The sequence below is a fragment of the Telopea speciosissima genome, chromosome 2, assembly GCF_018873765.1.
Source record: "Telopea speciosissima isolate NSW1024214 ecotype Mountain lineage chromosome 2, Tspe_v1, whole genome shotgun sequence".
NCBI lineage: Eukaryota > Viridiplantae > Streptophyta > Magnoliopsida > Proteales > Proteaceae > Telopea > Telopea speciosissima.
The window spans coordinates 14,899,211-14,917,114 of NC_057917.1; the positions used below are offsets into that span (position 1 = coordinate 14,899,211).

The following is a 17,904-nucleotide window of genomic DNA, read 5'->3' on the forward strand; positions in this document are numbered from 1 at the left end:
TGTCATGGTAGAGGGTCTGAGCCAGACAAGCATCACTAAGCCTCTGCAAGGCCATCCTCGCGGTAGGGAGCCTGCCCCTGTCCACCCACTCCCGCGACACGCCGGCCTCGGCCAAGGTCGAGCCTCTCCGCACGCCCAAGGCGCGATCACTGTGGACTCACCCGGCGTGGGAAGATCAAATGGGCAAGATCGGGCCGTAGGAACCCACACCTTTCCCCTCGAAAGGGGCAACACAAGATCCGGTAAGAAACAGCAGAGGGGGACAGAGGCACAGAGCCGGGGACGCCATCGTCACCAGGAGAAGTACGGGGAAGGAGGACCCGCACGCCAGAGCTCGTCACGCGGGCATGTCCTGGTCCACCCTTCCGCTTCGCTCCAACAACCGCAGAGCGCGAAGCACCACTAACATCGGTCGCTCCAGCCAGATGGACCACCCTGGGAAGCTTGCCTTCCTCCGCAGATTGCCACGGAGCAAACTGAAATCCGGACGCGTATCCACTGCATAGATCGACCAACCAATCAGATGACACATACATTCAAATACCAACATGCCAATCAAGTACAAAAGACAATGCTCTTACCAGGACTCGGCCGGAGAGACAGGAAGGCCTCCGAGTCCAACTCCGGACGTGGAACGGATCGCGACCCAGCGCGGCAGGAGTCACCCTCAAAATCACTCACTCAAGCCCACGATTGACCCTCTTGAGGTCAATAACTTCCCTAACGATCCAGTAGTGAGCATCGGGGACCGTGGCAAAAAGAAGCGATCCCTCCAATACTTCACGTTGCTAGTGATCCCCGTAGAAGCTCCACGAGGCATAGGGCCCCTCGAGCACGCGGCGGGCAAAGTGATAACATTCATGGTTCCCCTTCTTCAACGAGATAAAAGTGGGAGAACAGGGGAACCGTGCGCACGCCAAAGCGGCGAAGAAGACATAAAAACCCAAGATCACCCCTCAAGAGTTGGGCAACACTTGCCCAGGGGTGAGGTGCCAATGCTCTAACACCAACTCGACAAAGCGAGGGATAGGAAGGCGAAGGCCCTGGAGGAAAAATGAACGGTAGAGGCAGATCTCCCCGCGCGATGAGAGAAAGCATACTCGCTAGGCCCAGGAGCACGCAACATGACCTCGGCAGAATATGAAACTCCTCACGGAGGGAAACCAAGTCGAGGATGACAAGATGCTAGCAACAAGGGCCTAACCTATCAAGCCACGACCAGCAGCTGGGGATGGCGCCCCAGAGGGCTGACGATCCCTACGGGGACCGGAGACACTAGAGGGTCCCACTCGTCCATCAGTATTACCAGGGGAGGGTATAGAGGAGGGAGTACCCACGAAGAAGGCGATCCGGGGAACACTCCTCTGAAGATCCAACCCCGATCAAGCAGGCCAAGGTCACCCGTGAACGACATTAAGGACAAGAGGGGAACGAACTACTTACTCAAGAAAGCGATCTCCAAATCGGCAAGAAAAAGGAAAGGAATGTCACCTGCAAGATATAAACAGCAGATCCATCACATACAAGAAGAAGAACAGGGAAGAAGAGCGAAGGTCCATCACACCAGGGCGCAGCCAGGCGCGGCCAGCAGGGCGCAGCCTCACCGCGGCCACGCCCCAGGTGCAGCTTCACCGCGGCCACGCCCCAGGCGCGGCCTCACCGCGGCCACGCCCCAGGCGCGGCCTCACCGCGGCCACGCCCGCCGCAGGCGCCGCCTCACCGCGGGCCACGCCTGCAGGGGCGCGGCCTCACGCGGCCACACCCGCCGGGCGCGGGCTCACCGCGGCCACGCCAGCAGGCGCGGCCTCACCGCGGCCACACCCCGCAAGCGCGGCCTCGAGGAGACACCCTACAAAAAAAAAAAAAAAAAAAAAAGAGGGTGGGGATCGATTTACCTCAGAAAAAAGGTGACCGCGCGAAAGGACAAGCACACGGCGATGACGGCAGCCACACCAAGAGGCACAATCAAGGGATAGAGGTCACAAGAGCCAAGACACTCAAGCCCAGCACCACTCAAGCTTCCCAAGCAAGCCAAGGCACCAAGGGCACCAAGAGAGCACAACCCAAACACAAGGGCCCAAAAGCAACAAAGTGTATACTAGTGGAGGTGACCCAAAAACAAACACATGGTGGGCACCAAAGAGAGGACAAAAGGCAAAAAGGGGGAATTAAAGGAGAAGGGGAGACAAAAAGTAAGAAAGAGAAATGAGAAGTGAAAGAAGAAGGGAGAGGAAGGAACATATACCCACAAAAAACAAAAAGAAAAAGTGTAGGAGGTAAGGTTTGAACCCCTAACCTCTCCTACCTCATTAGTGGATTTACGGGCAAACCCCACAGGAAAGTTTATTCGCAGCGGACCCCTCACTATGCAAAGACACCTACTCTCTGGGACATCCTATCCCAAGAGAGTGGGGGGCAAATGATACATCCAATATTCACCGGTCAATCAACGATCGCCACGTGTCACAGACGACCCGCCTCATAGCCAAGGGGAACGAACCGGGGTCCAAGGACCACCCAGGCGCGGTCGGGGCGCGGCCTCACCAGGCGCGGCCTCCTCACTGGCGCGGCCTCAGGCGCGGCCTCCTCACAGGCGCGGCCTCATCAGGCGCGGCCTCACCAGGCGCGGCCTCAGGCGCGGCCTCACCAGGCGCGGCCTCAGGCGCGGCCTCATCAGGCGCGGCCTCACCAGGCGCGGCCTCAGGCGCGGCCTCACCAGGCGCGGCCTCACCAGGCGCGGCCTCAGGCGCGGCCTCACCAGGCGTGGCCTCAGGTGCGGCCTCGGGGCGCGGCCTCCTCACAGCCTAACCCACGCGGCCTCACCTAGCCGCAGCATCAGGGGCACCTGTGGGGGCCACCCATCTACGACCCGATCGTATCACTAAGACTCATGTCACTACCAAGACTCTGGACCTTAGAGGTCACGTCATCCAGACGGATTCAAGCACCAAGGACGTTATCACCACACGCGGATATCTATCCACCAAGGATCCTGATGCCACCAGGACACTCCCTCCCGCGGGGAGATGGCCAATCAGGATAGAGCCCCGTTACCCAGGGCCTCTATCCACTCAACGGCACACTCGCCATCAAACTGGGACTCTCCACTCTGCCATACACCGCCATATGCTACTATAAAAGACAAGGTACGCAACCCATCAAAGAAAAAAAAAAACTCTTACTGAATAATCACTATTCATCTGTTTGCGCCAGGAGATCTAACTTTGGCATCGGAGAGCCCTAGGCCGGGACCACACCGGTTCTCTCTGATCGACCCCTTTGGTCCACTTGCAGGTGACGGCACTCGCAGGACCGCTCGACGATTTCTTGACGCAACAGGTATCTACTTTGTTATTGGGTTGAGTTTGTCGTAAGGGGGAGATTGAAGTATTGAAGTATTGAAGATATTTGGTTGTTGCCTATTTGAGGACTTTCAGTTGGGTTGATACAGTTTTTTTTCCGCTGCCTGATTCAGTTTGTTTTCGCTACTTGCTGCTCTGGTTATTTATCTTCAAGATTTTATGTCATTATGACAATCTGAGATTCATCAGTCATCACTGGTTAGCTATTGAAGATCGTTAAAAGCTGCCTTTTTTTGGAAGAAATTCTTGTCCTGGTTTGCTGATCATGTCTGTCCAGGTTTTGAAGATCAATTATTTCAAATTCTTGAATGTTTATTTGGGAGCTACATTCATCTGTCAAGCTGGATTCTACTGCAACTTAGTTTCTTCTCATTTTGTTCAAGTTGGGCATTGATACCTGGTATGCGCCAACTTGAGGGGGAGTGTTTGCATTATTATGGAGTTCTTTTTTTTCCTTTTAGTTCAAGTTGGATCTTCTTTCTTTACTTATTTGTATAATCCAGCTTGAGGGGGAGTGTTGAAGTACTGTTCATGTGACATTGTTCACGTGAACAGTGATTTGGTTGATATGTGTATCTTCTATTTTCCTAGTCCTAGTTGGAGTCCTAATTTCTAATTATGTCAAGTCCTAATTCTACTGTGAGTTGTTAGTCTTAGTTTCAGTTTGAGTTATTAGTTCTAGTTCTTTTCCTATTGTAACTTGGAATCTTATCATGATTAGGAATTCCTAATCTGATAAGGAGTTCCCCTTTCTATTGTAATTTGAGATTATAAATACAAGCATTATGAGGGAGACTGATAAGTTTTACAGTTCTCTCCTCTTCCTCATCTTTTCTTCTCTCTCAAGTTACTGGTTACAGGTCCTAGGTTTACTACAGTTTCATACCACAACTAAGGGTGTCTGAGATGATCTCAAAACAAGCTATTCTTAGGATAAGAACATGTCCAAGGTATATGACTTGTACGAAAATTTCTTCTCTTACAAATAGAACGACAAATCCGTTGGTGACTATTATAGTTCCTTGAAAGGCATGTGAGAAGAAGTCAATGTATACCAACACCTCTCCACTGATATTGCAGTCCTTAAATCTCAGCGCGCTGAGTTCTTGGTGGCTAAACTTTTATCTGGATTAGACTTTGACCTTCAATCAGTGAAAAGCTGAATTCTTTTTGGTGAAAGGATACCATCCATGAATGAGGCATTTTGTCGGATCCAACGTATCATGTCTCCCTCCTTAAACTGAATTTGACACAACCTCATCTAAAGAAAATTCAGCTCTTGTTTCAAGTGATGGAGGTCGTGGCTGTGGCATTGGTTAGAAGTCGTGGTTCTTAGTGAGGTTGAGACCGTGGCGGTGGTCGAGCTAGAGGACAGCCACTAGATCAAGGTTCGCGTGAGTGTACTCATTGTGGTATGATGAATCACACTGTTGATACATGTTGGACGAAATATGGTAAACCTAAGTGGGCTCAACAACTGTTTGCTAATGCTATACTACTATTACGTCTGATCAATTTCTACTGTGGCATCAGCGTCGGACACCAATCACACTTCTACTTGTGGAGTGAGTTAGTTCGTTTCTCCGTTACGCAATAAACTCAATCAAGTACTTAAACATATTCAACAAACTGAGACATCTGCCTCTACATCCATTGCTATCACTGCTTATTGAAGTGCTGGTGCACTTCTTCCCTCTTCTTTCACACCATGGATCTTTGACTCTAGTGCTACTCCTCATATGATTGGTAAGTCCCTATTCTCTCTTTACTTCAGAAAATTTATCACCCTTCTAGTGTCATCCTTGTTGATGGCTCTTCTACTCAAGTATTCGCTTCTGGTTTTGTTACTTTATCCTCTCATCCTATGTTGAAATATATTCTTCATGTTCCTAATTTACCCTTAAATCTCATATTTGTTAGTTAATTGGCTAAATCCCTTAATTGTTTAGTAACTTTTTATCCTACTTGTGTTTTTCAGGATCTCTAGACAAGGAATATGATTGGTGGAGGGTGTGATAAGGATGGTCTATACTACTTCGACGGCGTTGCTCCTACCTTTGCTTCTACTGCTTCTAGTGTGTCCTCTCCTCTCCAGTGGCAATACTGGTTGGGACATCCTTCTTTCCAAACTCTAAAGTAGGGTTCCTAGTTACAAGCATATCTTTTGACTTGGGTGTGAGGTGTGTAGGCTTGGAAAGCATCATCGTACTTTATTCCCTTCTTGTGACGTCTCTTGGATTTCCTCTTTATTTTCTTTAGATCATTCATTCTAAAGTATGGTTTCCGTGTCGTTTCAAGAGTCGGTTAGGTTTTTTTCTACTTTGTTACCTTTGTTAATGATCACCCTTGAATGACTTCGTTATATCTGCTAAAGGATTGATCATAATTTTTATCTATTTTAAAGCAGATTTATAGTGAAATAAAGACTCAGTTTGGTTTGTTAATTAAAGTTTTTCGCTCTGACAATGCTTTTGAATATACTCAATGTTAAATATCTAAATTTTATTCTAATCCTGGGATGATACATCAAACTGGTTGTACATATACTCCTCAGCAGGATGGTGTGGCTGAGAGTAAAAATCTGCATTTGGTGGAAATTGCTCGATCTCTTATGTTTCATATGCATGCTCTGAAATTTTATTGAAGTGGTGCAGTTTTGATTGTTTGTTATTTGATTAATCGCATGCCATCTATTGTTCTTGACAATTTATCTCCCTTCTCAGTGATTTTTCCCAAACCATCTTTGTTTGGTTTACCACCATGGGTGTTTGGCTGCACGTGCTTTTTTCACAACCTTTGATCTGGCTTTAATAAATTGTCTTCGGGTGCTACCAAGTGTGTTTTCCTTGGGTATGTTCGTACTAAAAAAGGCTATAGGTTTTATTATCCTATGATGCGTCCGTATTTTATTAGTGTTGATGTTACTTTTTTTGAAAATTCACAATATTTTTCGTTTGAGAGTCGTAAGTTGGATACTGATCTCCTTGATCCTCCACCCATTCTTGGACCTATCCTATTCCTATTCCTCTTACTGACTCCACCACCACTACTTCCCCCTTAAGCAATTGTAGGTTTACAAGCGCCATTCCAAGTCAACTTCAACAGTTCCGGCTGATCCTTCGTTACCACCCTCTTCTTCACCAGAAGCCTTGCCTAGGGATCCGACCTCCATTGACTTGCTCATTGCTCTTCGTAAAGGTATAGGTATTTGCACTTGTACTCAGCAGTCTGCTATTGCTTGTCTTATTTTTAAGTTTGTTTTAGTTTCTCACCTCCCACCTTTACTTCGTAATTTTGCTTTGTCTTCATCTACTGTGTTTGTACCCATGGTTCAAAATCTCGCGATATATCGCCGATATTTCGGATATCTCGACACTGCCGAGACGAGATGGCCATACGAAATGAAAAAAGTCCAAATTTCGGTATATTTCGTGAAATTTCAGTATATTACTTAAACAATGTGTATTTAACTTTTTATACATCAGGGTCCGACTATATACTGTCAATCAAGGGTGCAAACCCAAAACACCACTTTGAGTTAATTTTTTTGCAATATGAAGGTGTAAATGTGTTTATTTAGCTTAAATAAGGGTGTACATGAAGTATCAGGCCATAATACGGCCAAAAACCCACCGAGATGGACTGCCGAAATATGGCAGAAAAAATACCATATTTCGGCGAAATTTCAGTAAATTTCGTATATTTCGGAAATCTCGACCTGTCCTAAATGGCGAGACGAGACGAGATCTTGAGCTATGCTTGTACCTACTAAGAACTAGGAAGCATTGTCACACCTTGGTTGGAAGAATGCTATGGATGTAGAGATGGATACCTTGTTAGATCGCAAGACATGGTCTCTTACCAACTTAACCCCGGGGAAGGAACTTGTGCGGTGTCAGTGGGTGTACACTGCCAAGTACTTACCAAATGGTTCTGTTAAGTGAAAGAAAGCTTGCTTGGTTGCTAAAGGATATACTCAGATGTATGGCATCGACTCTTTTGAGACCTTCTCTCTGGTAGCTCGTCTCAACTCTGTTTATGTTTTGATATCCTTAGCTATAAATCTTGATTGGCATCCGTTTCTACTCGACATTAAATATTCTTTTCTTGATGATGATATTGAGGAAGAAGTGTATAGGGAGCAACCTCGGGGCTATATTGTTCAGTGGGAGAATGCATCAAGGTTTGCTTTCTTCATAAGGCTATTTATGGGTTGAAACAGTCCGCTTGTGCTTGGTTTGACAAATTCAGTAAGGTCATTGGTGGTTATGGGTTCACGCAGTGTTTCTTTGATCATTCTGTATTTATTCATCAACGTGGGTCCAAGGTCGTTATTCTAGTTGTGTACGTAGATGATATCATTATTTTTGGTGATGATTCTTTGGGGATTGAGAATGTCAAGGTATATTTGCATCAACACTTCCAGATGAAAGATTTGGGAGTACTGAGGTACTTCCTGGGTATTAAAGTTGTTCGTAGTACTAAGGGAGTTAGTCTGTCTCAGAGAAAGTATGTGCTTGATCTTCTATCTGAGAACGGGATGTTAGGCTCCAAGCCTCTAGATATGCCTATGGATCCTCATCTGAAGCTTGGAGCGTGTGATGATAAAGAATTTGCAGATAAACATCATACAAGAGACTTTTTGGAACGTTTATCTACCGAATTGTTACTGGACTTGATATTTCATTTGTCATGGGTGTTATTAGTCAATTCATGGAGAATCCCAAGCAGGCCCAATGGGATGCCGTGTGTCGCATTTTGAGGTATCTTAAAGGTGCTCCTGGGAAAGGCTTTATTTATCAACGTCATGGTCATATTCGTATACGGGTTATTCTGATTTTGACTGGGCTGGTGCTGATGGTGATCGTAGATCTACTATTGGGTATTGTACGTTTGTGGTGGAAATCTTGTTACATGGAGGAGTAAAAAGCAAATTACAGTAGCTCAATCAAGTATAGAGGCCGAATACAGAGCTATGGCTTATACAACAACTGAAATGATGTGGCTGGAGTCTCTTATTCAGGATTTAGGATTCTCAATCACTAAACCTATAGAAATATATTGTGATAATCAAGCTGTGATATATATTGCCAGTAATCTGATTTTCCATTGAGAGGACTAAGCATTTTGAGGTCGATTGTCACTTTGTGACGAATGCTGTTATGCAAAAGCTGATCTCTACTCCATTTGTCAAACTCAGGTGATCAACTTGGCGATATGTTTAAGCCACTGTTTAGACATGTATTTCTTAGTGGTTGTTCCAAGCTGGGTATGGGAGATATACATAGTCCAGCTTGAGGGGGAGTCCCCCTCGCCTTGTTATGTCGGTTTAGACTTTTTTGCTAGTAGTTGTTAGTTATGTTTGGGTTTGGTCTAGTAGAGTCTTAGTGTTATGTGTCTTTGGGTCCACATGTAATTGTTTCTTGGTTGAACTCTAGTTTTATAACAGTATAAGTAATTGGCCTAGGCCACGATAGGATTTATTCTGAATCCTACCTTGGCTCCTCTAGGGGTTCTCTTCTTCTCCAGGGATTTGTCTTTTCCCTCTTCTCAAGTTTGGTAGGTACTGGTGGTAAGTTTCTCTGCTACTACACTGTTTATGCTTGGTGTTTCCTTTGGTTGGACCTCTTGCACTTGATTTAGACATGGTTTAACTTATTTAGTTATTTTTTTTCTGTGCAGCTGGCCTCAAGAATAAATGATTTTGTGTTTAACTAACAGAACCAAACTCAAATCAAAAGATGTTTGTTCTAGGATTTAATATTTAATGATCACCTTTCAGGATGTTTCAGGTTGACTACTTGTGATCCAAACACTGCAAATCAAAACCTTCATGCATATGGTGTCATGCTTATTGTAAGTATTTATCGCTTTACTTCTTACCATGTTATTATGATTGTTTATATTTGAAACATTGCTGTCCTTGTATTGGCTCCATGATTGTCTGTTTGGACTGAAGTATGATATTAAATTTGACATTTATGTTTATTTTAGTTTCACTTTCTATTTTTGATAGACGAGGATAATTTGAAGGGATCTCCATCACATGGCGCTGTATGGAGAGCTTCTCTTTATGGTACACCCTTTTTGAGATCTCCATAACGGGAAATTGGATTGCACTGAAATTTCCTGGACTGAGTGATTATGATGTGGACAAAGCGTCCACAAATTTTGAGCCCCAGAAGAACTGCCATATTGCAGATGTCAGGGCTGTCCAGAGAAGATTATCATGACTGGCTGTTCAGGAAAAACATGTCCTTTTTTGAAAGCCTTGAGTGGCCAAAATTTGTGTCTGGTTGATCCCAATATCTTGGTTATAAGACTTGCCTCAGACATTGAGCTGTTTTGGTGTCAGTGTCTTGGCTTAACCGGTTTGATATTGACTCTATAACCAGGTGGATGTGTGAATTGACCGAATTCATAGTAGGAATGTAGGTTGACACTCGAACTGTTTTGACCATCTAGTTTGCTACAGGAATAAGTATGACCAATATGTAATTGTTGTTAATAGCAGGTAATCCTCTAAACTCTTTCAGAAATTATTCACATTCTCTTCGTTTCTCATTAATTCTGTAACAGAGTAAGAACTTGTTAAATACCCAGACAGAGATCAAGGGAGAAGAAACAAGAGAGAACTGAGAGAGAGAAGGATGGAACTAGTTCAGTGATATAATCAGTTAGTGAGTCTATCGCTGGACAAGATTTAATTTTAATAAATGGCAATGAGTTACAAACTGAATAGGGAAACTAACTACTAGAAGGAATCTACCCAAAGAGCAACACAATCCAAGCCCAACTAAACCTCACTCATGATAGGAACAAACCTCCTACCGTGAGACCTACCTACCACTCATACAGTCATACCGTGAGAATAATAGTGGTCCCAATAGGGGTCCACAGCTCCTATAGGAAACACCTTAACACTCCCCTCAAGCTGGAGCATACAAATCTCCCATTCCTAGCTTGGAACAACACCTGTGGAAAGCAGACCAAAAGAGTGGCTTGTAAATAGATAAGCCAACTGGTCAGTAGACGACATGAATGGACTAACAATCAGCTTCTTCAAAACAGCATTCCACACAAAGTGGCAATAATTATCAATCAAGGTTTAAAATCTCGTTTCGTTTCGATGTTTCGGTCTGACTGAAATTTCCAAGATACCGAAATTTCGTCGAAATATGGTATTTTTTCTAACACCGGGTTACTGACAATGTAGATGGGAGCTTGATTATCACAAAACATCTTCATGGGTTGAGTAATTGGAAAATCCAAATCTTGAAGAAGAGATTTCAACCACATCAACTCAGTTGCAGTGTGAGCCTTAGCTCTAGACTCGGCCTCAACACTAGATCTAGCCACAGTTGTTTGCTTCCTGCTGCGCCATGAAACAAAGTTGCCACCAATGAAGGTGCAATAACCTGTAGTAGATCGCCTATCATTATCAACATCAGAAAAGCCTACTAGATCAACATTTTGATGCGATCGGTAGATAAGCTCCTTTCCTGGAGCCCCCCTTTAGGTATCTTAAGATACGACAGGCCGCCTCCCCGTGAACTTTCTTTGGAGATTGCATAAATTGAGTAATCACTCCCACAACAAAGGAAATATCAAGACGAGTAACAGTTAGATAAATAAGCTTCCTAACTAATCTCCTGTAACGGTGGGGATCATCAAACACACCATCATCATCTGTCCCAAATTTCTAATGCAGATCCATAGGAGTATCCACTAGTTTACATCCAGGCATACCCCTTTCAGACAAAAGAGCCCATACATCTTTCCGTTGTGACAGACTAATCCCTTTTTTGGCTTTGTAGAACTTCAATTCCAAGAAAATTGAGGAAACTCAAGTCTTTCATCTGAAAATGCTGATGTAGAAAAGATTTTACCTTTGCAATACCATATGTATCATTACTAGGTACAATAATGTTATCAACATAAACTACTAAAACCACCACCTTAGAACCTCGGCGACGAATAAAGATAGAGTGATCAGAGTAACACTGTGAAAACCCACACTTAGTAACAATTGAGCTGCATTTGTCAACCAAGACCTAGGTGACTGTTTCAACTTGTAAATAGCCTTGTAAAGCTTACATACTCTGAATGAATTCTTCCCTTGAGCAACATACTCGAGAGATTTCTCCATATATACCTCTTCCTGAATCACCATATAAAAATGCATTTTTGATACCCAATTGATAGAGCAGCCAGTCCAAATTCACACCCAAGGGGGTAAGAACATAGACTGAATTGAGACAATCCACAGGGAAGGTCTCGAGTCCATACCATACGTCTGAGTGAAGCCTTTCGCGACTAAACGTGCATTAAGTCGTTCAACTGAACCATCCGAGTTATACTTGATGGTGTAAATCCAGTGATAACGTACATGATCCTTACCAAGAGGTAAGTTAACCATGGTCCATGGTTGTTGAGAGATTAAGGCATCCATTTCTATTTCCGTTGCCCCTTCTACCCAGGGTGAGGTAAGGCTTCTTGATAAGTCTGAGGAATGGAGTTAGTAGATGTTAGAATAATGTACACCAGAATACCCCCACGGTATTCTGGTCCTTTTGGGGTTATTTTTATGTTATTAAGTGTAGTTAGCTTATGTCGGCTATGTGGGTTTTAGTCCCACATCGCCTAGCTTAGACTATTTGTAACTTCCCCTCTATTATAAATAGAGGGGCCTTTCTATCATTAATACAAGCTATTCCATTATTTTATTTGCTCTCTCTGACCCACGATTCAACCAACATGGTATCAGAGCTGGTCTGATCTAGGTTAGAGGGAAAAAAAAACCCTATTTCTCCCTTCTTTTCCTCCAATCGATCTCTCCCTTCTTCTCCCTTTTCTTGGTTTTCTCCTGCTCCTGTTCTTCTTCTTTTCAGCCCAACAAAAGGGGCAGCACTAATGAGGTAAACATAATATCGATGATTTAGTTGCTGCCCCCCTTCTCTTCTATCGTTTTTATTAAAAAAACCTGCTGGAGCCTCATCTGCGATTTGGAGTTTCCCTTCTTTGAGATCAGATCTCTATGAACCTGATCCTCTAATTTAGGAACACCCTATGCAGCCTTTTTCCAGCCATATTCTACCATATTCCTAAACCTAACTTCCCTTTTTCTTTATCTCCATCTTTTATTATTTGTTTTCCAGCCTAAATCCCCAAATTGATTTCACCTTGTCAGGGTTTTTCAAAACCCTGACTCCAATCGATTTTGGGGTTTCCCTTGTCAGATGTAGCCAATTTTTCATGGATAATTCCCAACTAATCCAAGCCCTATTCGACCTCAGTTTGAACATAATCTGATGGCTGGATCTGTCCCTACAACAAAATCTTCTCATCCTGCCTTTTATGGTTCCCTGTTAAAACGCTAACTCAATTCAACATAGGGTTACAGGTTTGAGTTCTTTCTGCCTTTTTGAGAGATGATTACTCCACCTATAGAGACAACTCGACCTCAGTATTTACCTCTTTCCAAGTGTTTGAAGACCCCTAACTCAAATCGATCCTTCTTTTCAGGGTTTTTTTTCAAAACCCTGACCCATATCAATTTTAGGGTTAGGGTTGTTTGCTGCTATTGGAGTTTTTTGTTGATGTTTCTACCATCAAGAAGGACATTCTACTTCAACTATTTATGGCTTGAAGAAGGTCTACTGCACAAGATAGTTGCTGCCCTCCTTTTCTGCAAATTTTTGGTATTTCTCCCACATGAAGATCCAGTCTCAATTACCAAGGAGATTGGTCATTCGAACTGGAGATCCATTTCAGCAGTTGTGGTCAGCATGTATTACAATAAGCCAACATCTTTGACAAATCATCCTCACTTTTGTTGAAGCCCCCTTCCCTACAATTGATATTCACTTTCAGGGATTTTTACAAAACCCTGGCTATAATCGATTTAAGGGTTAGGGCAGTCCACTATTGCTGATTTTTTGAGCAGAGTTTTATAAACATCAGAGGAGTATTCAGCCCATTATTCAGCATCATTCATCAGGTTTTTTAGCAAAATTTACAGTTCATTCTGTTGGCTTGGTTTCTCCAATTATCAACCTGTTTTTCTTGTTCCTATATGGTTGGCTGCTTCAACTACCTATGGATTTGTCTGGTTATTTATCTTATATTTGCTGGTTATTTTGAGCTTCACTACCTACTTGGCTGGTGTTCTTGATTGGCTTCTGTAAGCATGACTGGTTGATGTGTTACTGCTGCCTTCATGTGGAATACTGCTGCCCTATGATTATGATTGAGTTTCCTCTTATTGGAGATCAAATTTCTTTCGTTATGGAAGACTCGCATCTGCTACCCTGGAGATCAACTTATTTGGGATTACTATAGTGTGTTCCACGATTATTGGTTGCACCTACGAACCTATTCAGTTATGTGGAGCTTTTCTGATTTATATCCGGCTCACTCTGGAGCTTGAATCCTAGCATTGTTACTAATTCAGATCTGATCCAGTTTATGTTGAAGCTCTTCAATCCATTGCTGTCCAGATATCTTCGTTAGTACTGTTTCGCATATGGGAGTTTATACCTTGGAGTTTTCCGAACAATTGTTCCTCCTTGTTTGAAGATTGATCGAGCCTTGAAGAATGGAGCATTTCCTTACTTTAAATCAGATCTATATACCTCTCAGATTTGAATATTGAAGTTAGGAGTTTCTCCCCTGCAGGGGTTTCCATAAAAAATGTTTGGTTGGTCGATGGAAGATGGTTGGAATTTTATATGTTGCATAAATCACTCCTACTTCATTATCCCACTGCTGTTTTTCCTTCACCACCTCCCAAAACATACCTTTGGCATTCCCCATAACCACCTTGGAAGTTAATGGTATTCTCTTCTTTACCATTTCTTCTTTTTTCCATTCCACTTGGCAGCCATTGAAAAATTATGGAATGTTGTGTTTTGCCCTTTCTCTTACATCATCTCTCTTATGTCCATGTGCACTACACGTGAGGGGGGGATTATATACAGTATACCTGCAGCCATTGCAGAGAGCAGAACATGCAGGGACATTTGGTGCAAAACATAGAAGGTCAGAGGTTTCACCATTGCCAATGGGTATCTACTTTGTTATTGGGTTAAAGTTTGTCATAAGGGGGAGGTTGGCCTTAAAGTTTTGAAGATGTTTGGTTATTGCCTGCCCATATGAGATCCTACAGTTTGGTTGTTTTTTTCCGCTGCTTGACTCATTTGCCGGCTACCCTAGTTGCTTATCTTCAAGATTATAATACAGAGATTCATTATTAGACAAAGATTGGTGAGAGATGCCTTTTTGTTGATCAAGTCTGTCCAAGTTTGAAGGTTTATTTGGGAGCTGCATTCATTTTGGAGTTGGATTTTACTACAATTTATTTTTTTTCCCCAATTTTATTCAAGTTGGGCATTAGTACCTTGTATGCGCCAACTTGAGGGGGAGTGTTAGCATTGTTATGGAGAGAGTTCTTTTCTTTAGTCCAAGTTGGATCTTCTTTCTTTAGTATTTGTATAATCCAGCTTGAGGGGGAGTGTTAGAATAATGTACACCAGAATACCGTGGCGGTATTCTGGTCCTTTTGGGGTTATTTTTATGTTATTAAGTGTAGTTAGCTTATGTCGGCTATGTGGGTTTTAGTCCCACATCGCCTAGCTTAGACTATTTGTAACTTCCCATAGAGGGGCCTTTCTATCATTAATACAAGCTATTCCATTATTTTATTTCCTCTCTCTGACCCACGATTCAACCAACAGTAGATATGGACAAGGCAAGATTACGTAAAGAAGGGGGAAAGTGAGATATAGAAACATAATTCTCAATAGGATAAGCAATCACAGAATTCTGGGTGCAAAAATGGATATCTTTACGAAGAGCCACAGGTGAGTCAGATAGAGCTTTAGCCAAAGGAGAAGATGTTGCGGTGGGCGGGGCAGGATAGATGGCACTGGAGCGTCAATAGATGGCATTGTTCTCTTACGCCGTTGTTACACTTGCAATAGAATCTCATCAAATGGCACAAACACAGGTATAGGGGTGCACAAATACTATCAGTAGGAGGTGTAGGAATAGGCACCAGAGGAAAAGTATGGAATACTCTCAAAGAAGGTAACGTCAGCATTAACAAAATGCTTATGAGTAGTTGGATCATAAAACTGATACCCTTTCCGGGGTTCGAGAATACCGAAAAATACACTTCATAGCCCTGGGAGGCAACTTGTCTGTTTGAGGGTGTAAAATATGAGTAAAACAACCACAACCAAAAACCTGAGGTGGAAGTGAAACAAGGGTGTTTTGGGAAACACAAAGGAGAATAGGGGAATGATTAGAAGAGGGCATCCGATTAATCAAATAGCATGCAGTGAGAACAAAATCGCACAAAAAAATGCTTGGAAACATGCATATGGATCATTAGAGATCGAGCGATCTCCAAAAAATGTTTGTTTTTGCGTTTAGCAAACCCATTTTATTGTGGGCTATATGAACAACTAGTTTGGTTAATCATAGCAGAGGCAGAACAAGAGGTTGAAATTTCATGTTGAGTGTACTTTAATGCATTATCGGAACAAAAAACCTTAATGGAAACATCAAAATGGGTCTTTATTTCATTATAAAAATCTTTAAAAATAGACAAAAACTTGGAACGATCCTCCAACAAGTACACCCAAGTAAGTCTGGAGTGATTGTCCATAAAAGTAACAGTATGAAAAGCCTAACCTATTATTAACACAACATGGACCCCATATGTCCGAATGAACTAAGGAAACTAAGGACTGACTTCTCAAATCACTATGAGTAGGAAAGGATGACCGATGATGTTTCCCAAGTTCATAAGCTTCACATTTTAGACGAGAGATAGACTTTCAGCTAGGAGCCATGTGTTGAAGCTTGGAGAGAGATAAATGTCCAACACGAAAATGCCATTGAAGAGGGGGAAACACCAGTAGTAGTAGCAGCAGCAGTTGAAGGACCAACGCCATGCAAGAAATAGTCTGAAGGTCCTTTAAACACAATGGGAAGGAAAAAAGGTGACAGAGCAGTTAAGAGATTTGGTTAGTTGACTAACAGATAGAAAACTTAATGGCAACTGGAGAATATGAAGAACAAAAGACAAGGTTATAGATGTAGTAGGGGAAATTGTCCTATGACCTGCTACATTGGTAGAAGATCCATCAACAAGTATAATAGGAGAAGAGTTAGAAACCTTAGATAAGGATGAAATAACTAGGACTTACTAGTCATATGAGTAGATGCGCCGAAATCAATGATTGACCGGGGGGGGGGGGGGGAAGATGTAGATGTAAGGAAGGCTGATGTACTCTGTGGGCAAGGGTGGCAGTCGATGTTTGGAGATTTTGGATGAGCTTAAATAAATGATTGTAGTCATCTCTAGACACAAACCCTGATGAGGAACCTCCAGTTGAGGATGCAGTATGGTTGACGCCAAAAGACACTTTTGTTGTACTACCTTCAGGTACAACAAAATTAGTTGAAGGTGGAACCCACTCTGGTCGACATGTTTAGCTCAACATGTTTCAATAGTGTGATTTGGCTTGCCACAAAAAGTACACTGTCTAAAGGGTTGATCACTCTGCTGGACACCTGGACCTTGGCCGCCACGGCCACAACCACCCCATGAGCCACGCCCCCTTCTTGAGAGGTTAGATCCTCTGCCACGGCCAATAACAAAGGCAGAGCTCTCTTTTGGAGAGGAGGTGAAATCTGTCCATGAAGTAGTACTGATGCGCTGAAGATGCGCAAAGAACTCATTAAGAGAGGGCACCTTTTCGCCAGCAAGTTGACTCTTAACTGACTGATAATCCAGGTTCAATACTGCCTTTAAATTTTGCCACATAGAACTCCTCCTGCTGAAGATGTAATTGTTCCAAATTGGTGTTGAGAGACTGCTGGATGTTGAGCTTTCCGCGGATATCCATAAAGGAATTAAAATATTCATTCAAGGGCTTGTCTCCCTACTTGAAGGTAAACAATTTATCATATAAATCATAGACATGGGATATATTTTTCGAGTGGGAGGTCCACCTCAAATCTTCCTACACACCTTTAGCAGTTCGGTGAAACATGAAATTAGCTGCAATGGACTGATCCATGCTATTCCTTAAGCATATAAGAACAATATCATTCTCCTGCATCCAGTCTTCCTTTACTTCAGAGGGTTCTTTAGAGTCAGCAGAGGGAGGATTAGACAGTAGATACTTCAGTTTGCCTTTGGCATTGATATAGACCTTGACGGCTTGAGCCCATAGAAGATAATGCCCCACACCATTGAGGTTGATGGTGGTGATTTGAACATTCACATTATCCAGAGGAGTATTGAGGTCATTCATCATGCCCCAATGTAAGCAATATCCAAGGGCAATAAAATAACAAGATTCACTCAAAAAATTGAGTGAAAATAATATCAGCAATCAGGGGTCAGATGATTTCTCAAATATAGACCAAAAGAGACTTAATAGTAATAAACTTCATCAAGAAATAATATCCAGATCTGTGAACCAAATTTGAGAACCGAAACCCAAAAACAATCCCAGTTTTTGTATTA

At 42.9% G+C, this 17,904-nt stretch overlaps 1 protein-coding gene across 3 annotated transcripts in view; it reads left to right on the forward strand.

Moving 5' to 3' along the window:
* The window catches only part of LOC122651698 (ABC transporter G family member 28-like), a 97,567-nt gene that overhangs the window by 39,212 nt on the left and 40,451 nt on the right, over window positions 1-17,904 (forward strand). For 2 of the 3 annotated variants that reach the window (XM_043845194.1, XM_043845195.1), the window contains exons 7-8: window positions 2,028-2,036; window positions 9,147-9,218. In XM_043845194.1, the coding sequence (XP_043701129.1) occupies window positions 2,028-2,036; window positions 9,147-9,218 (81 nt within the window). Of the gene's footprint in view, window positions 1-2,027; window positions 2,037-9,144; window positions 9,219-17,904 lie in introns of all 3 variants that reach the window. The other variant, XM_043845192.1, reaches the window with a different exon arrangement.